Below are 25,737 nucleotides of genomic sequence, written 5' to 3'. Positions count from 1 at the left end.
CTGAAGGCAGGCTGACCTGGGCCTAATCTTGCCTTTTGTTTCCAGATGATGGGACCCTCCTCTCTGGGCCTTGGTCTGCTCAGCTAATAATGGGCACAACCAAAAGAACTTTGGAGCAAAGCCTGACTCCAGTGTTACTAAAAAGCTACAGCCTTCAGGAGAGCATGCAACCCAATAAGGGACCCACAAAGAGGACAGAGACCCTGAGGATGGAGCAGAAGCCAGAAGACTCACACTTGTCATCAATGGATTTTAAACAAAGCTGCCCCAGTAATTCACTAGGGAAAAGAAAGTCTTCCCCACAGATGTTCCTGGAACAACTGGATAGGCTATACGGAAAATGGACCTGAACTCCAACCTCACATTGTATACAAACATTGACTGAAGGTGAATCGTGATCATCATGGAAAAGCTGAAGCCATAAACCATTTAAAAGAAAGCCTAGAAAATCCCTACAAAGTGGGTTCAGCAAATGTTGACAAAAAGCACACAGAATGGTAGAAAAGCAAAACGTAAATTGGACTTCATCAAAATTTAAAACGTCTGCTCTAAGAAAATGAAGTGAGCCCCAGAATGAAAAAAATATTCACAATATACCTACCTGACATAGGACTTGTCTCCAGAATGGGGCCAGAATGGGCCCAGAAATGAAGAATGGGCCCAGAAATGAAGCCACTGTGAGTCTCTGGTAGACTAATGCCATGCCAGCACATAAGCAGTACTTGGGGATGGTGGCAGCAGTGACCCTCACAACCCAGGCCAGGAAGTCACCCTAGCCAGCCCACAGTCATCAGTCCAGGCCAGCATCCTAGCCTGAGGTCAGCAAGGCTGAGGAGGGGGTGTCCTACCTGGGACTCTGCCCCCTCCCAAACTTGGCCAACCCACAGCCCCTATGGCAGCGCAACCCACAGAGCCCCCTCCTGTCTGAGTATAAAGTACAACCCTCAAGGGACTGAATGGTGTAGAAAGGAGGAGCAGGTTCAAGTTACCCACAGATCTGTGTCCGGAGTCATCCTGATGGCTCATAGAGCAGGAGCCAGGAGCAGGCAAGTTCAAGGCCTAACCGCTACCTTCTACTGGGTGGCTGTGGCCGGTGGCTTTCCCTCCTGGGCTTAGGAGACAGGTGCATGACAGACCCTTGTGGTGACCTATTCCCAAAGAGCCCCTTTCCTGGAGGCAGGATGAAGCCGTGAGATGGGCCTCAGGTGCTGTGCTGACAGAAGTTGGAACACTGGCTCTGCCTGTTCTGGTGGCAGCACGTATGGGAAAAGCACCTACAGCCCCAGGTTAGGGGAAAAACTAAAGGAGATCAAGGGGAACTCCTAGCTTCAACCCCAACCCTTCCCCCTAGTCCCTGCAGGGTCCAGTTCTGCTGACCACACACTCTTCACTCTGAATGCACCAGGCTCAATCCTGCCCCAGGACCTTTGCACTGGCTATGCTGCTACCCAGACCGGAGCTGTCAGTTTGCAGAGTAGCCAGCCCCCTGTGGTCACTGAGGTCTCAGCACCATCCCCAGTTAGGTCCTGTCAGGATCTCCATTTTCAGATGGGGCAACAGAGACAAGAAAAGTGGAGGAACCAACCCAGCTGAGTGTGAACTCCTGCGAGATCCAGCTGGGTACCCTGAACGCATCACCTCACCTCTCCAGCCTCCATTCCCCCTCTGTAAATCAGGTCTGCTGCCATGGTGGCCTGAGAGGAGACACTCTCCACTCTGGTCCGTGACCCCGGATGTGACACGGGCCAACTCCGGCCCAGCCCCAAGTGACAGTGGAAGAAGGTACTGGAGACGGCAGAGTGCGGGGTAGGAGGCTTTATTTCACGGGAGGGGTCAGAGGGAGAACCTGGACAGAGGGCAGAAGGCGGTGTGGGCAGGGGTTGACGCTTGGACAGGGACCGGGTTGGGAAAGGGCTGCCCCCAGGCCTGTTGGGAAGGAGAAACTGGCCTCTGTTGAGACCTAACCCAAGGGGGTGGGGGTGGGAATTGGGTCTGGAGGAATGAGGGCCCCCTCCCTCCTGGCTGGATATGAAGCCCAGGCCCTGCCTCACTTTCCTCCTATAGGGCCACAGTCCCTCCTGGCTCACTGGGGCCATGTGGCCCCCACACCTCACTGCTCTCGCCCCAGAGGAGGGGGCTAGATCAGACAGGGCAGTGGACAGGGAGCCTGGGGAAGTTAGGGAGCGCGGGGTGGGGTCCATGGTGTGCGAGGGGGTGGTGGCCGCCTGGGTGGTCAGTTCCTGGCAGCGATGACCACAGAGAGAGCCACGCCCCCCAGGGCAACAGCAGTCGCCCCAAAGAGCCACTTCCAGGGGATGGACTGTGGATAAAGGGGAGGGAAGAGAAGGCTGGAGGGCGGTCAAGATGGATACCCCAGGCTTCAGCTACCAACATGGTCCAAACAGGCCTCCCAGCAAACCACTGCCTGACAATGCCTTTCCCACCTTCTGGCAAACTCCTACTCATACATCAAAACTCAAGCCAAATGTCCCCTGTTCTAGAACACCTCCCCTTCCCCTCTGGAAGAGCTATCATTCCCCACCCTGGGCCCTCCAAGTTGTGTTCCATCTTCTGTTCTAGCCCTGGCCGCATGGGGCTGAGGCTTCTCTGTGTACCATGTAGTCCAACACAGCCCAGTTGACAATGCTTGCAAAATGAAGAAACTCCTTCTATGTGGTGTGCCCTGCCCTTAGCCCCTGCCCCTCCTCTGAGAGCATCCCTGTGCCTGCCAGCCCCCGCTCACCCAGGCACCCTTGCCAGGACACTTGGCAGGCAGCCGGCTGGGGTTGCCCAGCATTTTCCGGTACAGGGCAGTCTCCGTGCTCCGCTGGGCCGCATGCTTCTTCACCAGTTTCGATAGCTCTGCGTGGATCGTCTACAAGAGGTGGGTGTCAGTTGGCTAAGAACACACAGTGGCAGCAGCCAACCTGACCATCATTTCTGATGTGCTGCTTTTCTGGTGCCCCCAGTCACTTTGGGGCTAGGACCACTGGGCCATAGAAGTTCCATCGGCCCCACCTTGGGCATCAGCAAACTGGACTGCCACCTCTATCTCCCTAGGTAACCAGTGGATGGGGCAGAGCACAAGGTGGCCAGAACACTGGAAGATTTGGGGGGAAAAGCGGAGTTTGCTGATACTGGCCATGTTGGTGGCACCCTTGGCTCTGGGACTCCTTTGGGAGAGAGGTGAGCCCAGACCACCTATGCAGGGGTGATAGGAGTCTCAGCAAGCTGGCTGGGGCTCTCTGGCCACCCACCCCCTCGCTGTCACTGCCCAGGCTGGGGCACCATAGGGAGAGCCGCAGCCAAAAGGACAAGGGGAAGACCACAGGATGGCAGGGCAAGACCCAAGCTTGCCTCCTTTCTGCTCACCTTATTGGAAGGTTCCAGCTTCAGGGCTGCCCTCAGAATGGGGATGGCCTCACTGTACTCCCCTTGCTGGGCCAGCACCTGTGGGAGGAGATGGATGGCATCACAAGAGACCATGATCTTCTTCAAAAGGCTCAGCTCTGCCAGGCTCCTGGCCACCTTGACTAGTCCCAAATCTATCACCAACAATCACCCCAGAGATCCAGCCACCCTCATATCTCTCCCAAGCCCTCAGAACTACATGAGTGCCCACTGGGTTCAGTGTCATCCCAATCTGCTCCTTCCCTTGCATGTCAGTCTCATCCTTTGCAGGAAACCTGGGTGGTGGCCTCAACTCTGGCTGGCTCAAGAAGCCAACTGAACATTTCCAAAGCTTTGACTACAGTGAATGATTCAGAGCCAACCAATGAGATCCAGCTGGAACTACTCTGGTGTCACTGAGAAACCAGATACTAAGCAGGGAGGATGGAAGCCTTGAACTTTTGAGTGGACAGGAAGAAGCATCTTGGTCACCATGAGAGGAAAACCTACAGCAATCAGACAAAGCATCCCTACAACATTGTTTAACACCCGGATCCAGCCATGCCTGAAGCAAGCCCCTTGTACTTGGCAGTTTTATAAACTATTAATTCCTCCTCTTGCTTGAATCTGTTTGAGTAGGTTTCTGTCACCTAAAACCAGCAATGTAAATGTGTGTGAGGCTACATGATCAGATAATCCCACTACCCCCAAGAAGATTATAGATCCTTGAAAAAAATAGAGATGGCATCTTCTTTCCACATTTCAACACAGACCCCTGCATACAAGTGCTTAAAAAATGCTGGTTGGAAGGAGGCCCTATTGATGCCTCTCATAAACAGGCTAGGTGACCCACAGTTTGCTTTTTTTTTTAACACTACTTTTTTTTAAAAGATTTATTTATGAGAATACACAGAGAAGAGAGAAAGAGAGGCAGAGACACAGGCAGAGGGAGAAGCAGGCTCCATGCAGGGAGCCTGACGCAGGACTCAATACGGGGTCTCCAGGATCACACCCTGGGCCCAAGGCAGGCACCAAACCACTGAGCCACCGGGGCTGCCCCTACAGTTTGCTTGTATTTCAATTTCCTCAGTTTACTGCTGAAAGGTGCTGAACCTCTCCCCAAAACAGACACAGGGGTGGGGATGAACAGAGATGGGGCAAAACCAATTATGATCAAGTCTACACAGGAAAAATTCATCCCTACATTCCATAGCACTTACTGGGCTCCCACTGTGTACCTGGCCCTGTTTGCAGGGCTAGAGATTTACCAGTGAGTGAAACACACAAAATCTCCAGCTCCTAGTAAGGGACATAACAGCCACGATGACGCCTGCCTGTGCTGACGGCAACACGGAAAACATGAAGACGGGGTAAGGGGTCAGGTGGGCATGGCAGGGAGAGCTTCCTGAGGAGGTGACATCAGAGCAAAGACCTGAAGGAGGTGGAAGAGGGATCCATGGGGGGATCTGACGTATGAACATCTCAGGTGGAGAGCACAGCCTGTACAAAGTCACTCGGGTGGGAAGAAACCTGGCCTGGGCAGCAAGCAGTGAGAAAGCTGAGCAGGAATGGAGAAAAGAAAGAGGAAAGGTAGAAGGCGATGGTGGGAGGACCAGATGACTCAGAGCCCCAAGGATTGCCATGAGGACTTGGCTTTCACTCCGTGAGACAAGTGAACCACAGAGGATTATATGCAAAGAGCAGTCACCAAAGGGCCGCTAAGTAGTGTCAGGTATAAGAGGGAACCTAAGACCTAGGGTTTAAGTCTGGCCTCAGTCAATGAATTGCTGTGTTTCAGGCCACACCCCAGCACCTGTCTGGGACTCAGTATCCCTACCTGTACCCCAGAGAGCTTGGCTGGTTGACACCTATGCCTGTCTCAAATCCAGAGTTTAAAACCAGCCCCGCTGTCCTAGGTTGGGGGGAACTAGCCTGCCCAGCCGTAGCTTATGCTCATCTGCCCACAGCTCATGGTCCATCCATCTGCAGCCTGCAGCTTACCTTGCCCTTGCGGAAAAGAGCCTTGATGTTGTCAGGCTGGTGCTCCAGCACAAGGCTGCAGGAGCGCAGCGCTGCACGGTAGTGATCCAGCTTCAGCTGTGAGGCCGCCAAGTTGTTCAGACATTTCACCTTCAGCTGTAGGAGCTGCTCCTCCTCCTCGAATGTCATGTCCACTGTGGAAGGATGGCGTTCAACCATGGCAGTGGTCACCATGCTGCCAAGCCCCCACAGTCGCCCATGTGGAGAGCCAGCTGGCTTCTACCCCCAGGGAAAGGCGCCCCACACACTGTGTCACCCAGGCCCTGGTGGCAGGGGGGACTGGGTGGGGAGGGCCTCAGAGAACCTCAGTCATAAGAGACTGGGGAGAGGGGCTCTGAGTTCCTGGGGGTGGGGCCTCTACCATCTATTCCTCAGAGGACCTCAAGCCTCTCCAGTCTCAGTTTCTGTATCTCTAACAGGGGCCAAGACCAGCACCATCCTCAGGGCACTCCTGAAGGGTCTGTAAGATAGAGCCTAAGCAACACGAAGGCTTAACCACAGGGCACATAGTTGACACGATCTACAGTTACCCACATTCTAACACCTACCTGAGTTCTGTAACATTCCACTGATTGGGGACATACCACACAAGTCTACAGTGGACCCTAGCCTAAAGGTTAGGAATAGTTGGACATCTATCCATATTCTGGAATACTCCAGAACATTCTGAGTCTGAGGCCCTCTGTGGCTTGATGTTTCTGGCACTAGTGGATGCCTTCACAGGGGGTGGGGGGATTTGATGTGGCAGTCACCTTTGGCGCTAGAGGTGATGGCCTTGATGGCGAGGTCGTAGGAATTGGCCGCCAACACGAAGTCGGCCCGCTGGTAGTGGGCATTGCCACACTCCCGCTTCCGGTTGGCCAAAGCCACACGTTCCTGCCCTGTGAGCATTTCCAGGTCAGGCCCATCCACGGCAGTCTTCAGAGTCACCTCCAGGCACAGGGCCGCGTGTGGGGGGATGTATGGGCTCCTGCTGGGGGATGGGGCAAGAGCAGCACTCAGAACCAGCGGCCACCACGAATGAACCCATCATACTGGGTTGGCTAGGGAGCAGGGGGGAAAAAGGCTCAAGACTTGGGAGCTGGCCCCACCGTCACCCCCTCCTCAGTAAAGCAAAAGGGAAGGGACTTGCCACCCATGAGCTACCTGACTTTATGAGTGACTTCCCCTCCCTAAGTCTGTTTCTTTTTCTATAAAATTGGTAAGCAAAAGGGTCCCCCACAGGGAGGGATCCTGCTGGTGACAGGTTCTCACCTGCCCTGGGGGCCATAGCAGTACTTAGAATCAGCAGTGACCATAGCTGTCTCCCCTACATCCATGAGTGGAACGCTGAGATCCAGGGCCTGGATATGTGGGGGCAAGAGAGTCAGGCTCAGGTACGGAGTAGCAATGCCATTCCTGCTCTGACCCCACCATCTCCCCGCCCCCCAGCCCACCTCCTCCCCCTCCAGGCTGCACCCCCGGCCTCCTCCACTGGGCCCCAGGCCAGATGCCAAGCCCCTCGCCCCCTCCCACCTGGATGACGTCGCAGTCGCCCAAGGTGAACACCAGCTCTGGCTCTTCCTGCACCCGAGTGCCATTCTCCAGCGAGGTCTGCAGCTGTACAGTGACCACCTGGCCTTTAGCTGGGCGGCTCGAGCCAGGTGGGCCTGGGACCAGAGTCTTCTTTCGTAACAGCCCATTCCCTGTCGGGGAATCAGGGACAAGCAGTCTGTCACTGGGCAGGGCAGATGGGTGCTTGCTCCCCAAGCACTCCTCTTCCAGCACCCTGCTGAGCCTCAAACAGCTGCCCTGCCACTTACTGGATAAGTGACCCCATGCCTCTGGGATAGTCCCTGGCTGGACACTAGGCATGAAAGGGTGATGATAATGGCTGCCTGTATGACCATTACCTTAAGAAAATTAAGACAGCAAAGGCAAAGAGCTGAGAAAAGTCCTCCTGCCCAGCAGAGTCAGGCTGACAGGGATGTCCAGAAAAGACTCTGGAGCCACCCTCCACTACCTCTCCTGGCTCCAATCCAGCCCTTCAACATTTGGGCCTCAGTTTACCTCGCCATGAAATGGGGTCATCAGGGGGCCCCCTGGTGACACCCAATGAGCACTTTGCTTGGTTAGCAGAGTGCCTGTGACACCAGGAGTGAGTCCCTATCAATGCACAATGTCACCAAATTTAAAAATTAAACAGAGCGAGAAGACCTATAAGCAAAGTGCCCCTAATTGTCTCACAGCCCATGTTTTCCTCCATGCCCCCGTAAATCAAAGGCCAACAGCCACTGAGCATGCATGAGGCCCAGCACCTTCACGAATCCACTCAAGGAACCCCCAAAACAAAGATAGCCAATGTCATCCCACAACAACCACTGAGACAAGCAAGGACTTATATCTGTGAGGCCTGTCATCGTAATATCACCTGCAATCACCCATATTCTGACATTTACCTGGATTCTATACTATTCTAGTCTGGAATATACCATAACTCTGAACGGACCTTAGACTGAAAGTGAGGGACAGGGAAATATCTATTAATATTCTGGAATATTCTAGAATGTTCCAAATTTCTGTACTGCTCCCCAGCTTATATATGCCCCATATCTGGTCTCAGAACCACTGATCTAGTGGATCCCTAGGAATCCTGTGTCTTTAAGTTCCTGGGCACTAATGATGGATGTGCTGGTAGGGTTACAAGCAGCCACTATCTCTATTCAGGATAGACTCTGGGCAAATCATGTGCCCTCTCAAGGCCTCAGTATCTTTGTACGGAAGCCCAAATTCTGACCTCAGAAAGCAGCTGGCTCAAATATAAATGGACAGTCAGGTTTGTGCTTAGAGGCACAGCAAGGCAGCTCTTAATAACAGTAGAGAAGACCTTCCCAAATTCTAATATAGCAAAGGAAGCTGTCTGTTGAGCAAACACCTCCATTTCTCTGAGCCTCAGTTTCCTCATTTGTAAGATGGGAATATGGTTAAGAATTACATCAGAGGGTTACTGTGAAGCTAAAATATGATGCACAGGCCCTGCACAGAACCAGTGCTTAGTAATTACTACCTGGTGTTATTTTTAGAAGTAATGTTTCTATTAGCAGTAGAGATGATATTAGTAACAATTCTGTGTTATCAGTATCAGTATTATATGATACTATTGCTTTAATATTAGTATCAGTGATCCGATTAATGATGTTTTACTGCTACATTTATTAGCAGATTCTAACATTATTTAACATACTAGATATCAGCACCAATAACAATATGTTTCTCTAGTTTCCAGAGTTTCTATCATGGGGCACATGGTGGGCCACGTGTGTGGGTTCCCCTAGTTTCTTCCTTGCAGGACTTCTCTGAGCAGTTACAATGAGCCAGACAGAGGACTGAACAAAATAGGATGTTCACAGATCTATTTGACCCCCAGACACATTTTCAGGGGACAGGTACTCACCAGACAAATATTAAAAAAGCAGCAGTGGGGGCTGGGAGTTGCCAGCACCTGACATACTGGCTGTGTGGCCCTGAGCAGGTGACTAAGCCTCTCTGAGCCGCTCTTAGCAGCTCTGGGAAACAGGAACATAACACAATGTGCATGTGCGTGTGTGCATGTGACAATGAAAGGGGTTCTTAAATATGAAGTGTCTCAACCAGTTGCCCGTGGCTGGCGATCACCGTGATTACATGTTTAACTTCCAATCTACTTCATAGCAGAAAGGGGAAAAGGAGGCTCAGGGGAGAGGAGGGCCTAGGCCAAGGTCATTTCTGATCCTGAGCTGTCCAGGCCATTAGGGTCAACCCAAGCCACCCCTGCTCCTTACCCAGGATGTCCAGCCACTCATCCGGAGCTGGGGCGGGCTCAGGCTCAGGTTCCATGGCGGCCAGGAACTCTCGGGCCAGGGCCCCAGGCTGCTCAGCCTCCTCCAGTGGAGGCTGCCCCACATCTTCAAGTGGTGGCAGCTCACTCAGGTCTTCCTCCTCCTCCTCCTCCTCTTCCTCCTCCTCGCCCTCTGCGTCTTCCACCCCATCCAGCACCTCGAAGTCCTCAAGTGGTGGGACCCCAGCAGGCGGTGGGGCAGTGGGCTCAGGCCCTGAGGCAGAGGGCTCAGCACAGGATGCCATGCTGCTGGGGGGACAGGAATTGGCCCTGGTGGGGGGAATGGATGGGGTAAGAATTCCTCTCTGCATCCATTCACCATGCTGCCAATCATCTGCTATGTGACTTGGAGGCTCCAGGCCTTAATTTCCTCATCTATACAGTGGGTAAAGAACAACCTGGGTTTGACCCCACACATCAAACCCTGAGCATCAATCAGTCCCAAACAATAATAACTGTTATTACAGCTAATTATTTTATAGTTTTTACAAATACCCAGAGAAGTAGGAAACACTCCCCTCTCCACACCATATCTTGCAGAAAAGGCAATTGAGGCCCAGAGAGGCAAAGCCATTTGCCCAAGGTCACATAGCAAGGCAACTGCAAGTGACAGAATTTGAACCTGGGGCTTTATCTGATCAAATGCCCAGAGGGGGTACTGGGATTTTGTTAGAGGGACTGAAGTCTCAGGGAGTCTACTTTTAGAGCCCAAAGGGAACTGAATTTTTACCAGGACTCCCTACCTCCAGCTGCCCCTTCTCCTAAGGGTTGCCACTAGAAATCCCAAGCCTCTTCTTTCCATACCGACTCTAATGCCACTTCCCCAATACCAAGGATCCTGGCGCAAACCCTTCCCTGGGAGCCCTTTCTCCTAGAGCCTCCTGACCACTCTCTCTAAGTAGCCTCCTGTACAGAAGTGGTCAAGACCCCCACGGCATTCTACAGCCCCCTCCTCGGGCTACCAAGAACTCCCCCTCTCCCCCAGGCCCCAAGCTCGGAGGTCGTAGAGCCTAGCCATCATCCAAACCCACAGCATCTCCCTAACCCTCACCTGCCTGCTCCTTCCGGGCTCCAGCCCCATTTTCTGAGACCCTCCCTGCCCCCACCCCCACAATCCCCTGCGCCCGCATACTCTCTCTCCCCCCTCCCCCAACCACCGCCCCCAACCCGGGCAGCTCCCCCGAGAGCCGCTCAGTCGACCCGTAAACACGCTGATGTCCCCAGACGCTCCTCTCCCAATCGCATAACACCCTACGCCCTCCAGACACCCCTCGCCTCGACCTGGCTCTCCGTCAACCTCCCACCCAAGCTCCCAACGCCTTCTGCCTGTTTGACGCCACCACTCTGGGGCCCCCGACCCCCCGCACTCTCGGGGCCCCGGCCCTGCACTTCTCTGCCAGCACCGCCCCCACCCACTCCCCTCAGCCCCCTACGGCCCCCACCCCCGGCCGGCCGCGCTGGGCCGCGCCCCCTCTAGCACTCCGACCCTCCGCACCCCCCGGCTCGCCTCCCCCGGCGGCCCTTGGCCCCGCCCATCGGCCCCAGCCCCCGCCGCCCCGGCACCCAGACCAGCCCGGGCCTGGGCAGCGCCCCCAGCCGGCGCAACCCTGCCGGCGCCCCGGGACACGTGCCTCCGGCTCCGGGACCCCCGCCTGGGGTCCTGCGCCCCCCTCCCCGCCCCCAGCCGCGGCCGCCGCGCCTCGGGAACCAGGCTCGGGCGCCCGGCCCCGCCCCCACCGTGCCCATTGGCCGCCGCTGCTGCGACTGCAGCACCCATTGGTCCGAGGGCGCATCCGTCGCAGGAGCAAGCACCACCCCCTTCCTGCTTGTTTCCGCGGGGCGTTCTTAAAGGGGCAGAGGCTGCCCCTCCACCCCCGGGCGGGGGCGGGGGCAGGGGGCTCTCCCGCTAGGAGTCCCTTCGCCAATCCGCGTCGCGCTGCTTAGCGGGACTCATCGTTCCGGTCTGAGCTTCATCCCGCTCATCTGCGAAATGAGGATAAACACCCCCATCCACGCACTTTCACATTGTGTGGGGGGGGGGACTTTGGGGAGGACAGTCCTAAAAGGTATTTCTTTGAGGAGCTCCGATTTGACCGTCAGGGCAGCTCCGGGACTGTTGGATAAACCCACCCTGAAGCCCTAGTTACAGATGTGGACCCAAGGTCTCGAGGGGGAGCGATCACCCAAGGGTACACGGAACCCCCGTCCCCCGCGTGGACTGTCTAATCCCCAGGAGGGTGCCTTTTGCGTACAGGAGCTCAATTAATAGGTGAACGACTGAGCTAGGAGGGCTGCTGGAAGGAGTTTCTCTCCTCCTTGCACCCTCTGTTGAGGGGTGATAAGGTACCCATGGCATCAGGAGAAGGTGTCTGCTTCGATTAGATGGGTTTTTATGGATCTTGTTTTGCAAAAGGGGAAACACTCTTCCCTTACTCTGTTTTACTTCCTTCCCAGGAGTTATCCAAGCACAGAATGATCTTGTTCATTCTTTTGCTTCCCTCCCCTTATCCCATGCTGCTCCATCCTGGAAAAGAATTTTTCCTGTTTTGTCTCCACTGCATCCTTGAATGAAGCCTAGCACCTATGATATGGGAGTACAATAAATGAGTGAATAATTGAATGAGTGAGTGAATGAATGAATGAATGAGTCACTGTCTATTGGAGGTACCTAACCCCGAAGGAGGTAACTGCTTTTGGAGGCAACTAACCTATCAGATTGAAGCTCCTTCCAAGGTCACCTCCTACAGGAAGCTCTCCATGACCTTCCCAAACAAGGTCTGGTTGGCTGTCCTCTTAGCATGATGAACCTCTACTTTGTAACTGATTTTATGTCTGTGCCATTATTTGACTTACCTCTGCCTTGCCCATTAGATTGGAAAACCCCCATAGTCTGGGAAGAGTCTGTTGTTTGTCATTGTTTTAGCACTGGGGCCTACACAGTGACTGGCATAAAAAGAGAGGGGGTGGGGGAAATTCAGGGAAATCTTTGTGGTTGGTAGGAAAGCAGGCCAGTTAGCCAAAGAGGTGCTAGGACAGTGAGGACATATGAGAAATTTCCTGAGAAAGAACATCAAATAAACCCTGAGTTACCCATGGTTCTGAGGGACTTGGACTATTCCCTGACCATCTCTAAACCTCAGTGTTTTTATCTACATAGTGGAGTCTCTTACCCATCCAGCCCCACCTCTGTTATAAAGGCTAGAAGAACTGCAATAAACAATGATACTAATAAACAACTAAGTTAAATATAAACTAATAACAGCAACTATTGCAACAATAATAGTCATAACTAACATTCAGACTTCACAAGTGAAGGCAAACACTTCATGTATATTTCATCCTCCCATCAGCCTTATGAGACAAAGGTTGATATTTGGAGGCCATCTCATTGACTGCCTAGTAGTATTGCAATTGTCATAGTTTCCTGGTAAGCTGGACTTTTTATTGTTATGATATGCTTCTCTTTATTTCAATGCTTTTTGCCTTAGAGTGGACTTTGTCTGATATTAAGGTGGTACATCTGTCCTCTTTTGGCTCAGTATTTTTTTTTCTTTTGGCTCATTTAAAAAATGCTCTATCCTTTTGCAACCTTTACCTTCCAGCTTTCTGTACCCTTACGTTGTATGTGTGTCTCTTGTAAGCAGCACAGAATTGGGTTTTCCTTTTTGATCTAGTCTACCCATTTTTGTCTTTTACCTGGAGCATTTGGCCTATTTACATTTAATATGATTATTGACATATGAAGACTTAAATTTGAGCTCTTGTGTGTGTTTTCTCTGAATCACCTGCTCTGTGCTCCTTTTCTCTTCCTGTTCTTGCTTTCTTTAGGATTGGATGCATGTTTTTTCGGTAAGACAATTGTGATCTTACAGATGGGGAAACTGAGGCACAAAGAAAGTAATTGTCTTGTTCAAGGTCACAGTGATGAAAAAAAAAATATAGGCCAGGTCTCTTCCCCTATTGAGCTTCTATTCCACCCGGGGAGCTGGATATTGCATAATGATTCAGGTAAGTATCTAACTGCAACCGCGATAAGCACAAAATAGGAAATAAAACTAAAAAAATGATAGAGAGAGGCTTCCAATTCCCAGACTTAGGCCTCCCCCCAAGAATGTCTCTATCACTGGTCCGAGTGTTCCCATCACTTTTCACCCTCTCCCTTGAACACACAAAGAAAAAAGATATTTTCTTGTCTCTACTCCACTGTGCATGAAACATTTGGGGCCAGTCAAGTCCCTTTAACCTTGACTTATAGCCCCCACCCCTTCCAGGACCCTGATAAATGTTTCCTGGCTTCCAACAGAGCCTGAGGGACCAATGGAAAAGCTTGTTTTGGGATCCCTGGGTGGTGCAGCGGTTTGGCGCCTGCCTTTGGCCCAGGGCGCGATCCTGGAGACCCGGGATCGAATCCCACGTCGGGCTCCCGGTGCATGGAGCCTGCCTCTCCCTCTCTCTGTGTGACTATCATAAATAAATAAATAAATAAATAAATAAATAAATAAATAAATAAATAAATAAATAAATAAATAAAGGAAAAGCTTGTTTTTTCCAGTCTGGGCCTCTTCTACTGCAGCCCTCAGACAGAACCATGGTTCCCAGCATGCCCCACCCAGGCTCTTCCCTCAGCATTGGCTGCTGCCTGACTCAGAGAGTTCCACAATTCTTACAGAAGTCAAAGGCACACTATGTGCTTTCGCATCATCCTACCTTTGCTCCTGTGATTCTCTCAGTCCTGAATGTCAGAACCTAGAAAACTCCTAATGCTACCTCAAAACCCCATCCAGATGTACCTACTTCCTTGCCCCCAAATGAGTCCTCATACCCCACTCTTCAGGTTCCTCCAGGTTGAGTCTCTCCTCTTTATAGCCCTGCATTGTTTTCTTTGGTACTGGGATTGTCTGTGTCAGACTGTGTCCTTTGATCCTCAGGGCTAGGCAGGGACTGAGTACTCTCTGGATCCCCAGAATATGGGCCACCCCCAGGGGAAGTGCTTAGAGGGCTTACTGAACAATTTTTAATACTGTTAAACTAAATATATAATAATCCTGGTCCTCATTAACTTTTCAATGAATGACGGCAGCAGAATATGGGAGTAATAATACTTCATCCTCAGTTTACTAAGGGCTTATAGTGGGCCAAGCCTTATTATAAGGAATTAATCTGTATGCTTTCATAAGGTTAAGCCATTTGCCGAAGTCTACTCAGCTAGGATGTGACAGAGCTAGAATTAGAACTCAAATATGTTTAATTTCAGGGGTCTTAAAGAGTCTTCCATGTACCCAAGGGCTTTTGAGAGATCTCTCAAGCTCTCAACAACCTTAAGAGGCAAATGCTATGATCACTCATAGTTAATAAACTGAGACATAGAAAAATTAGATGCATACATATCATATACACAACATAAGACCTCAACAACTAGTGATAATTAATTGCTAACATTTATTGAGCAAGTACTATTTGCCCTGTTTTGTTTATGCATTTAACTTGAATTATCTCACTTAAAGTGCATCTTTGAATCAGTATGAACTCATGGTTTTCAGTATACATAAAAAAGAACATATAGAAATATAAATGTTTATGCATTGGTTAGTATATATATGTATATTTTCTAACTCTTGCTGCTGAGAAGGTCTCTGAGCAGACACCCCAGGAGCAGTGAGCACACCCAGCACCCAGACCTTGGTTTCTGAATACCATTCTCCAAGAAAAGGAACCAGGATCTTTGGAGAGATGGCTGATTCCAGTGATATTCCAAACCAAGCATGGAACATCTTGCAGTGCTAAAAGTAAGGAAGTACTCAGAGAAAGATGGAGACATATTATTAAATTTTAAAAAATTATTTAAGGGAGGAGGGGGCAGTGAGAAAAAGGAGAGAGAATCTCAATAGCCTCCCCACTGAGAGAGGAGCCTGATCCCACAACCCTGACATCAGGACTAGAGCCAAAATAAAGAGTTGGATGCTTAACTGACTGAGCCACCCAAGTGCCCCCCCAAATGGAGACATACTGAAAGAACATAGAAGCTAACCTAAAGGGGCAGCAAAGTAACTAATTAATTGTAGGAGCTGCTGGCTGGCTCAGTCCTTAGAGCATGTGACTTTTGATCTCATCCTGGGTTCAAGTCCCACCTTGAGCACGGAGCCTACCTAAAATAAAAATTAAAAAAAAAAAAAAAGAGGAAAGTAAGAAATAATTGTAACCCACAAAATAAAATGCTCATGAGTTCATATTGACATAAATACTTGAATAAATGTATAACTAGAGTAGAATGGACAGTTGTTGTTTATAATAGAATTCCAATTAATGATTAATAAATAGAAAATCACCATAGTAATTGTTGCCAGCAAGAACCATGGATGGATGCTAAAACTAGTGGGTGAAAATGTATTAAAAAAAAAAAAGTTGGGATCCCTGGGTGGCGCAGCGGTTTGGCGCCTGCCTTTGGCCCAGGGCGCGATCCTGGAGACCCGGGATCGAATCCCACGTCGGGCTCCCGGTGCATGGAGCCTGCTTCTCCCTCTGCCTGTGTCTCTGCCTCTCTCTCTCTGTGACTATCATAAATAAAAATAAAAAATTAAAAAAAAAAGTTAGGGTGTTTGCATGGTCTCTTGAGGTATCTCATAAGATACTTATTGAAAGGGAGGAAAGGGTAACTTAACAGTTGAGAAACTGGCAGACATTGCTTTAAGCAAGTAACCAAAGTCAACATCACCAATAATTAGACACATCAATATCCTATGACTCCAGATATGATGTATTGAAAAAGACACAACATCACTTCTGTGGGATTCCTGCCCAGTGAGAAACTTCAGTCTAATCATGAGGAAACATGGGACAAACCCATATTGATGAGTAGTCTACAAAACTAGCACTCTTCAAAAGTACTAAGGTCAGGGAATCCCTCGGTGGCTCAGCGGTTTGGCACCTGCCTTCGGCCCAGGGCGTGATCCTGGAGTCCCAGGATCGAGTCCTTGCGTGGGGCTCCTTGCGTGGGGCTCCTTGCATGGGGTCTGCCTTCTGCCTGTGTCTCTGCCTCTCTCTCTGTGTCTCTCATGAATAAATGAATAAAATCTTTAAAAAAAAAAGTATTAAGGTCATAAAAGACTAGGAAAGACTGAGGAACTGCCACAGAGTGGAGACTGCGGAGACACGACTAAACGCAACATGAGATCTTGGATGGGATCCTGGACCAGAGAAAGGTCACCAAAAGCGGAGAAGGGATTTCTGAACTAGATGAATCTGATTCCCAACCTAGAAAGCAGGCTGCCTGGGTCTGGCTCAACCGCAGGCCACTTGGGCACCGCGTGACCTTGAAGAAGTCCCTACCGCCGTCAGACCTCAGTCTTACCTTCTACTAAATAGGATGCCCGCCCCCTTCCGGGCATCTCGGGCGTTGGAAACTACGCAGGCGCGAGAGAGACTGCTTGATTGGCTATTCGTGGTGACGCACTTGAGAACAGTAGCAGCCCCTAAGCCCCACCCCTTCCTGCCGCGCCTCCTAGCACGCATATCGGCCCCAAGCACGTCGCCTACACGCCTGATCGCACGCATGGTGCGTGGTGACGTCGCGGGCGCCATCCCGGAAGCGCGAGCAAGGCCGCCAGATGTGCAGGTGCTGCTGTCACCGACGCCGGGGCCGAGTTCGGGGTGGGGCTGGGGACGCCGGGACCACTGGGGAGCCGGGCCGGGTCGGGCGCGGCCCCCGGGCTGTCGCGGGGTGGGGCGCGCCGCTGGCCACATCTGGGCTCCCCCCTGCGTACAGGCCTCAGTTTCCCCGTCCGCGCAATGTATGCGCCGGCGGCGCCACGGGCCGGTTCCGGATCCGGGGCGCGGGAGCTGGGGCGGCCTATGTTCAGGCTGTGCAGTGTCACCCGGAACCGGGCGTTGCCCTCTTTGGGCCTCAGTTTCCCCGCTTTGCAGGGGGGGGGGGCGTGAGGGGTTATGCGAGTCCCACCTCACTCGCGGATTTTGCTAAGGTTGGGTCGCCAAGTTAAATTTTGTTAAATAAGCGGATGGAATTATGGCGCCTCTGCCTTGCCGTGTGACCTTGGGTAACTGAACCCACCCGTGTGAGCCTTAGTGCCCTTGGAGATGATAGTGTTTGCCTTATAGGGGAGATTGGGGATTAAATGAAGTGCTGTCCAAGTGTTTGTTCCTGTTCTTGGAAGTACCAGGGAGCCCCTGGCTAAAATGCTGGTTCCCCGGCCCCGCCCTAGGACTTCATACTCTGCATGGAGAAGCAGCCTGCTCTGAGCCCAGCTCCTTATCACCATTAGTTTCAGTCCCCACAGACAGCACTGTAAAGTTCTGATTCTTTGTTACTGTCCTTTTCTGGATGAGAAAACTGATTCAGGGAGGTGAGGTGACTCTCCCAAGGTCACACAGCCTCCCTCTCTGCATGTTTTCCTCATAAATACATTTGGAGCAGGGATCAGAGCTCTTGCTGGGTCATTTCCACCCTGTATGTGGGCCAGACTAGCTGTTAGCGAAGTCTTCCTGAGAAAGGCAGCTGGATGGAGAGTGTGCCTTGAATCCCTCAGCCTTCGCATCTGGGACCCAGAGACAGGAAAGAGCCCTACTTTGGAGCAGAACCATTTTCCACGGGTCCAAATCTTGCACCTCCCAAGCACTAGCTGTGGGGCTTCCTGCCACAGGGCTCTGCCCTTCGAGCCCAAGTGTCCTCTTTATATATGATCATACTTCTTTGGAAATGTGGATACTGTGGGTGTTAGTACTTGGCATGTAGTAGGAATTCAATAAACAGTGATTATTGGGTGAGGGGAACTTCACCAGGTGTGGCAGTTTATTTCCAGAAGACAGTAGGGGCTGCAAATAACTCTTGGCCTCCTTGATGCTTGCAGGGAGAAAAGTATTAACATTTGTAAATTAGGCAATTTCACACGCACGCATGCACACACACACTTCTGGTTTGTTTGTTTTTTTTCCTGGAAAAATTCAGAAGTGTGGCAGGAGTCAGTTGCTGTAAGAAGCAGCTGTCCTGGCGTAGGTGAGCATTGAAGATCTGTTCAGAGTCACACTTTTGTGGATCCTGCAGACTGTGGGCTTTTGAGTTGTGACTTGGGTTTACTGGCTATGTGACAATGACCCAGTTCCTCAGTGTCTGAGTCTCAGTTTCTTGATATGTGATTAAGGATAACAGTTCTCAGTGTATGAAGCTTAGTGGTTTGATAGCATGCAGTAAGTGATCAATAAAGAGGAGGGTAGAGTTAAGTGGGCTCTGAAAGCCCTTCCTGGTCCTGTATGTGAATCTCAACAAATTGCAACTGGGCCTTTCTGTTGGCAGTTAAATATGTGGACCCCAGAGCCAAGCTATGTCAGGACTCCAGGGTTTTTTTTGTTTTGTTTTGTTTTTTGTTTTTTTTTAAGATTTTATTTATTTATTCATGAGAGACAGAGAAAGAGAGAGGCAGAGACACAGGCAGAGGGAGAAGCAGGTGCCATGCAGGGAGCCTGATGTGGGACTCGATGCCAGGTCTCCAGGATCACACCCCAGGCTGAAGGTGGCGCTAAACCACTGGGCCATTGGGGCTGCCCAGGACTCCAGGTTTTGCAGGACACTGCCACCTACCCTCAAGGGTGAGTGCTGAACCTGTGGCCCCTCCTGCCCTGGCGTGGTCCAGGAGGCCCCTACCCACCATCATGCTCATCTGCCTAACCACAGAGCCATCTAGGTTGCTGGGGCCCACAGACTGACTGAAATTCTTGGCTTTAATTGTTAATAAAAGTCTACCGTCGTCGGAGTGCCTGAATGGGCTGAATCCATTAAGCTGCTGCCTTCGGCTCAGGTTATGATCTCCAGGTCCTGGGATTGCACCTCACATCAGCCTCCCTGCTCAGTGGGGAATCTGTTCCTCCCTCTCCTGTCCCTCCCTCCTTCCCTCTGCTCATGTGCCTTTACTTCCTTTCTCTCAGATAAATAGATAAAATCTTTAAAAGCAAAACAAAAGTCTGTTGTCCTAACTAGAGGTGAGTTTGAAAGCCGCTAAGCTAAGTTCTGGTGATCCTTGCTGTGAGCCAGGTTCTGGGCTGGGCTCTGGAAGAGAGACATACCTCTTGCAGCTGACAATGTTTTGGGAGCAAACTGGTGAAAAGGTCAACTGATGGGGCACCTAGGTGGCTCAGTTGGTTAAGGTTCTACTCTTGGTTTCAGTTCAGGTCATGATCTCAGGATCATGGGGTTGTGGGATTCTCTCCCTCTCCCACTCCCCCTTCCCTTCCCTTCGTGTGTGTACACCTATGCTCTCCAAGATAAATACATCTTTTAAAAAAAAGGCCAATTGATAACATAGAGAATTTTAGGAAAAGATGAGCCAATGAAGCAATAAAGCGATGTGCTAAAAGTAACCAGAGTAGGGAGTGGTTATCAAAGACCTCTTGGGAGAGAAGATACTGGAGGTGGTGATGATTCGAGGGGGCAGTCATACTTGTAGGGACAGCAGGTGCAAAGCCCTATGGTGGGATGAGCAAAGCAAGGGGATGTGGGAGGAGACTAACAGATCTGTGCAGGTAGAAGTGGCCATGGCCTTGGGCCCATGGAGAGTGGGGGCCGCAGAGGTGGGTGGATGATGGAATTCTGATGTACTTGGGTGCAATTTGCAGATATGTCCTCCCAACACCCCTGAATTCTTAGGATGACAAAGCCGTGGCTCAGGTGGTGTGACCAACTTATGGTCATGGGGCCCGGGATTCTGAGACCCTCCTTCCATCCCACCTACCCCAGTGGCTGGTATAGACTGAAGACTCTTCCTGCTTGTTTCAGGCAGCGGAGGAGGAAGAAGAGATGGACCCCCCGGACTCGGCCTCGAGGGTCTTCTGCAGCCGCATCCTGAGCATGGTGAACACAGATGACGTCAATGCTATCATCCTGGCTCAGAAGAACATGTGAGTGGTGGCCAAGGGCTGTGGGCCCCGGGCGTGGGAAGGAATCCACTTGCTGGCCAGCATTCTTGCCCTGCCCACCCCTACCCTGGGCCCACACTGGTGATAAAATGAAGGAAATGAGCAAATTTGCCGGCTGGCTCCAAAGTAAATTCCTTCCTGGCCTGGAGGCGAAGCCTTGGCACAGGAAGCAGGGCTTTGGGATGGTTTTGCAGCTGCGGATGCCTTGGCAGGGGCCGCAGCAGCTCCTATCCCAAGACCTGGAGTGGGGAGTGGGGGATAGGAAGGGGCTGCAGGAGGGGATCTGAGGAAGCCAGTGAACAGATCTCCCATTAGGAACCTGGTCCCTCAGAGCCTAGGCTGCCTCTGCAGAGTACTCATGGTCTTTTGGAGGGGCCGTCAACACCCTTTGCCCTCCTTGGGGCTTGGCATGTGACCACCACAGCCTCACCCTAATTCCAGCCTGCTCTGTGGGGAAGAAAGGCTTACACAATCTTAGGGTGGAAACACAGACTCCTGTGGCTTTATTTTTGTGTATTTAAGACAAAGGCTCTTCCTTCCACTTATGACACAATACAGACCTGATACCCTTCCACTTCTCTCATCCTGTGACAAGAGTGCTGGGTTTGTCTGGGTCAGATTTAGTCCTGGCCTGATGAACTCCCACAGTCAGGGAAGACAAAACCAGACACAGACCTTCCTGGCCCCATGGTATCAGGGTTGGGCCAGAGGAATAACTTGGGTCTAGGAAGTCCAAGGAGTCAGAGTCTGCTTGAGAGGGAGTAAAGGCTATGTGAGAAGTATGTACTGGGTAGGATTTTAGGGTTTTTTTGTTTGTTTGTTTTTATCTGTTTGTTTGTTTTTTAAAGATTTTATTTATTTATTCATGAGAGACACACAGAGAGAGAGAGAGGCAGAGACACAGGCAGAGGGAGAAGCAGGCTCCATGCAGGGAGCCTGATGTGGGACGCGACCCCGGGACTCCAGGATCATGCCCTGGGCTGAAGGTAGGCACTAAACCACTGAGCCACCGAGGGATCCCCCTTAGTTTTTGTTTTTTAAAGATTTTATTTATTTATTTGAGAGAGTGCACACAAGAGAGCACAAGTGGTGGAGAGGGAGAAGTAGGTTGCTCATCGAGCAGGGAGCCTGATGTGGGGCTCGATCCTAGGACCCAGGTATCATGACTTGAGCCAAAGGCAGCCGCTTAACCAACTGAGCCACCTAGGTGCCTTTTGGGTAGGGTTTTGAAGGTTGAACAGAAGTTTGCTAGATGGCTCAAACAGCAGGTAGAGTTTTGTAGGGCAAGGGAATAATACATGTAAAGATCATGAAGCAGGAAAGGGCTTAGCATGATTAGTTTGTGGGGCATGGCAAGTTTGTAGAGCATTGTGTGTAGGGCTGGTGCTTTCTCTCTGTTGCCAGGCTGGACCGCTTTGAGAAGACCAACGAGATGCTGCTGAATTTCAACAACCTGTCAAGTGCCCGCCTGCAGCAAATGAGCGAGCGCTTCCTGCACCACACAAGGACCCTGGTGGAGATGAAGCGAGACCTGGACAGCATCTTCCGCAGGATCAGGTGGGTCCTCAGCCCCTCCAGCTTCTGCCTCCCCCTCTGAGCCTCAAGTTCCTCCCCTGTTCAATGAAGACCATCCACTCCCTATAACAGAGCAATGAAGGAGATTTAGCTCCTTTGCTTTATGAGGCTTTAGCGCTCACTTAGAATCTGAGAAGTTCTGAACTTTGGGATAAAAAATCTTGAAGTTTCTGAATTTAAGTTTCATTTATCTTTCAAAAAATGGACTGTAGCACCAGATGTGTAATGCAAAAGGCAGGCAAGTGCAGCCAGGGAAAGGCAAGCCTCTGGTCCCTCCAGCCCCCAATCCAGGTCTTCTCTCAAGAGTTGTAAGAAATTGCCAGTTTTTTATCGGTCCCTTCTGAGCTTTTTTCTGTGACGAAACACAGAATGCTCGAGGCAGCACTCAAGAGCCTGCATCAGTTCCACTGTTAATGACTGTGGCCACATGCCTGGGCCTGGAGTGAGCCAGAGCTGCACCCACAGTTCCCCTACTGATGGAGTCACTTCCTCGGCCCTGGGGGCAGCCGCACCCACTGGCAGAGCAGAAATCATGCGATGGGCCAATTATATTTAGAAAAGCACATATTTTCTGGGGCGTCTCATTGGGCTGGTTGCCCAGGCGTGGTGTTGGGGGTGAGCTGGAACCCCAAGTATTGGCACCCTTTGTGCATATCTGTATTGCCCGGGAAGAAGAAAGTTGTTTCTGCTCAGTTGCCCTGTGGGTAGGGACCCAGCAATGGTAGTACTTCTGGTGGGGACTGGTTGGCTACGGTCAAGGATGAGACTCCACCCCAAAGATCCCTTTATCATTCTTTTTAAACATGACTTTATTACTTTGGGGGGAGAAAAGGACAAACAGCTGGTTAGAAATGAAGCAGGCATTTCTTTGTGAACAACATTTTAATATGTGCAAGGTACGTGGTGTCTGGAATGGATAATCACTCCTAACACAGACACTCTCATCCCAGTGATGGGGGACCAACTGGAACAAGTCACTCAGAGGAGTGACTGCTGAGGATGGAGTGAGGAAGCCTCCTGGAAGGTTATCTGGACAGAGGAGGGCAGACATAAGAAGGGCATGGCAGGTAGAGGGCCCAGCTAGGCCCAACATCAAGGACACTCAGAAGCTCTGAAATAAATAAATAAATAAATAAATAAACAAACAAACAAATAAATAAAGCAAGCAAGCAAGCTCTGTGACAGCTGGGTGGCTGCCATCTGCCCAGGGGTGAAAGGTCTGCAGGGCTGAGCACATGGGCCTCCCTCCAGCCCAGGAACAGTGACAAGTGGTACCGGGGGAGGGGGGTTCCCATCCCCCACCCACCTGGAGCTGGCAGTTAGGGTTCCTGGTGTACACCAGGCCCAGCCTGTCTGCTTGGCAGGTTCAGCCCTGTATGCCTTCCCTTCCCCTGCAGGACGCTGAAAGGGAAGCTGGCCAGGCAGCACCCGGAGGCCTTCAGCCGTAAGTGTCATCCAGGGCTCTTGTGCCCCATGCCTGGCCTCTGTACTCGCAGATGCCAGTGCCCTCACCCCAGGGCTGGCTTCTGGAAGGTCACCTCAGGGGCTGACGCTGAGTCCAGGCCCTAATGGGCAGTAGATCCAGAGAGACCTGGAGCAGGGGGCAGGGGTGGGGGTGCTTTTCTGGTCTTGGCCACCTGTAGAGCAGATGGTGGGACCAGGATCCCCTTCCTGGGGGGAGGTTACACAGGGGAATATGGATAAGAACGATGACAGTCCTTGCCCAAGTGGATTAACATAGCCCTATGAGGCAGGCTCTTACCTGTAACCACCCATGAAGTGGGCTGAGACTATCCCATTTCATACAGGGGGAAAGTAGCCCAAAAGATCAGTGACTTCTCAGAGGCAGTGCAGCATCCCCCCATGCTGAGCCTCATTCTGCGCCCTCTGCCAAATGGGCCGACATTTCCCCACCCCAAGGCTGTTAACAACCACAGGCACAAGGGCAATTCTGTCCGGGCACCTGGCTGGCTCAGTCAGTAGAGCATGCGACTTGATCTTGGGGTTGTGAATTCGAGTGCCACATTGAGTGTAGAGCTTCCTTTAAAAAAAAAAAAAGGCAATTCTATTATCAGGCCTGGTTTATAGAGCAGAATGCTGAGGCATCCTGGTCCTGGCAACACAGTCAAGAAGGCAGAGCCAGGCTCAGGCTCAGGCCAAAGGCCCATGTTGACTTGACCCCAGAGAAGCCAGGTTCTGGCCGCACCTTGAAGGTAAACCTCTCACCTGCCAGGGCCTCAGTTTCCTCCTCTGTAAAATGGGCCACATTATGCCCTGTTGGGTGGCAGGGGAGCTGTCAGGGGTCATAGGCCCAGTAAATCCCTCATTACAGTGCCCACCATAGTGACTAAACCAACTCCATCCCCCAGACATCCCAGAGGCATCCCTCCTGGAGGACGAGGATGAAGACCTCATCCCGCCCAGCACCACAACCACCATTGCCACCTCGGAACAGAGCACGGGCTCATGTGACACCAGTCCTGACACCGTCTCGCCCTCCCTCAGCCCTGGCTTCGAGGACCTCTCCCATGTCCGCTCCAGCTCCCCTGCCATCAATGGCCGCAGCCAGACAGACGATGAGGAGACACCGGGCGAGTAATACTACTCCCTGGCACCCCAAGGGGTCTCAGGGCAGTGGCAGCACTCCCTCGGTGTCTGAGGTGGCAGCAGGTAACCCTGCCTGGAGATCAGCAGCTTTGCCACCCTGTTCTGTCACCTGGAGCTCCCCAGGGGACAAGGCTCCCTCCCAAGGGTGTGGGACCTCCTAGGGGTCTGTCATTCCCACTTCTTCCTCATTGAGAACATGTCTTCTGCAGACCCTTCTGCCAAGCCAGGGGATGATCAGCTTGGCTGGAGTTGTTGGGCTGGGCATAAGGGAGCTTCTCCAGAGCCAGGCTTGAAGTTTGCTCTAACCAACATTTAAAGGCTCCCAGAGACCAGAGCCAGATAGCCCCTGCCCCAGTGCCTTGGTCGACACCTCCTCAAAGTGGACCAGCACTGTCTTGTCTGAGTTCACCCCAGCCCATCCCTGCACCTACTAATTCTGGTCTCCTTCTCCCTTCTTCCAACAAAAGTATTGAATACTGTCTCCAATCGGTATCTCAAGGAGGTTTCTGAGACAGTTGTAGAAGGCTCAAGATGAAGGCTGGCCATTCAGCCACAAGCCTGATAAGGCCTGTGTTTCTCTGACCAGAGGTGTGAACCCCTAGGGCTCAGCAGGCCTCTCCCAGGGCCTCCATGGAGCAAGCTGAGCCACCTTGGAAAACAGAGTTAAACGGAATATTTTTGTACCCGATGTTTACAGATGCTGTTGGGAAGTTATCAATAAAAAGACTCTGTTACTAAAAAGGGAAGGGTGTACTTAGCAGTGGCTTCCTTCCATCCTTGGTCCCAGGCGGCCGTATGGGGGATAAGTAAGTGCAGGATGTGAGACAGGAGGGGTATGAACGGCCAGGTACCATTGAGCTAGAAACAGATGTGGCTACTGTTGGGAGTCTCCAGTAGCAACCATAATAACCCAACTTCCTATCACCACCTATGTATGTACTCACACATACAGTTGTTCCCACTGCTCACAAGTATTCCCTTAGCTCTTTGAAAAACTCCTCCTCCAGATTTGTCTCAAGATGGACTCCTTAGGGACCCAGGCTGAGTCCCATTCCCCAGTAGACACTGTAGAGTTCCCTTGTCTTTTAAGCACTTAAAAATTTAATTATGTTATTAAAGGCATCTTCCTAGATCCAAGAGTGTGTGCTTTTGCCTGTCAATAGGGGGCGCTGGTAAGCGTTCAAGGAAATAAAGAGCTACGCTGTCAAATCTATAGGTAACTCAAGACTCAGTCCTAACAAAAGTCCTCCATGGCCCCAAACAGACCCTGGGTCGCACCCCATTTTCTTGAGTGAATGCACCAGCTCCACCTGCCCTCACTGCTCTTAGTGCCACCTTGAAATTCATCC

The 25,737-nt window shown here is 51.5% G+C and overlaps 2 protein-coding genes across 3 annotated transcripts; one reads left to right on the top strand and one right to left on the bottom strand.

Annotated features, from left to right (window-relative positions):
- Positions 1-1,800: 1,800 nt before the first annotated feature.
- Positions 1,801-11,002, bottom strand: FKBP8 (FKBP prolyl isomerase 8). 2 transcript variants are annotated; one of them, XM_055344880.1, is made up of 9 exons: positions 10,918-11,002; positions 9,231-9,556; positions 6,946-7,115; positions 6,685-6,773; positions 6,183-6,403; positions 5,392-5,564; positions 3,373-3,450; positions 2,744-2,875; positions 1,801-2,320 (listed from the first exon to the last, which is right to left on the bottom strand). In XM_055344880.1, exons 2-9 carry the CDS (start codon positions 9,529-9,531, stop codon positions 2,234-2,236), a joined length of 1,251 nt encoding a protein of 416 aa, XP_055200855.1. In that variant the 5' UTR covers positions 9,532-9,556; positions 10,918-11,002; the 3' UTR covers positions 1,801-2,233. The 2 variants fall into 2 exon arrangements, with proteins under 2 accessions (XP_055200855.1, XP_055200856.1); XM_055344881.1 differs by having other exon boundaries at positions 6,183-6,400.
- Positions 11,003-16,775: 5,773 nt separating this feature from the next.
- On the top strand, positions 16,776-25,525 carry KXD1 (KxDL motif containing 1). The gene is made up of 5 exons (XM_055343556.1): positions 16,776-16,898; positions 20,067-20,188; positions 21,611-21,763; positions 23,179-23,225; positions 24,151-25,525. Exons 1-5 carry the CDS (start codon positions 16,836-16,838, stop codon positions 24,378-24,380), a joined length of 615 nt encoding a protein of 204 aa, XP_055199531.1. The 5' UTR covers positions 16,776-16,835; the 3' UTR covers positions 24,381-25,525.
- The last annotated feature ends 212 nt before the right edge of the window (positions 25,526-25,737 follow it).

This window comes from Nyctereutes procyonoides, unplaced genomic scaffold (genome assembly GCF_905146905.1).
Source record: "Nyctereutes procyonoides isolate TBG_1078 unplaced genomic scaffold, NYPRO_anot_genome, whole genome shotgun sequence".
Taxonomy (NCBI): Eukaryota; Metazoa; Chordata; class Mammalia; order Carnivora; family Canidae; genus Nyctereutes; species Nyctereutes procyonoides.
Note: the sequence above shows the minus strand (reverse complement) of the source record. Positions and strands in the feature narration are given on the sequence as shown.

Bases quoted from the DNA above. Each gene is read 5' to 3' on its own strand.
- FKBP8 (XM_055344880.1), bottom strand. From the start codon at position 9,531: ATGGCATCCTGTGCTGAGCCCTCTGCCTCAGGGCCTGAGCCCACTGCC. The intron at 7,116-9,230 runs GTAAGGAGCAGG...ATTCCCCGACAG, and splicing joins TGAGTGGCTGGACATCCTGG to GGAATGGGCTGTTACGAAAG. The intron at 6,404-6,684 runs GTGAGAACCTGT...CCCATCCCCCAG, and splicing joins TGCTATGGCCCCCAGGGCAG to CAGGAGCCCATACATCCCCC.
- KXD1 (XM_055343556.1), top strand. From the start codon at position 16,836: ATGGTGCGTGGTGACGTCGCGGGCGCCATCCCGGAAGCGCGAGCAAGG. The intron at 16,899-20,066 runs GTGCTGCTGTCA...TGCTTGTTTCAG, and splicing joins CAAGGCCGCCAGATGTGCAG to GCAGCGGAGGAGGAAGAAGA. The intron at 20,189-21,610 runs GTGAGTGGTGGC...CTCTGTTGCCAG, and splicing joins ATCCTGGCTCAGAAGAACAT to GCTGGACCGCTTTGAGAAGA.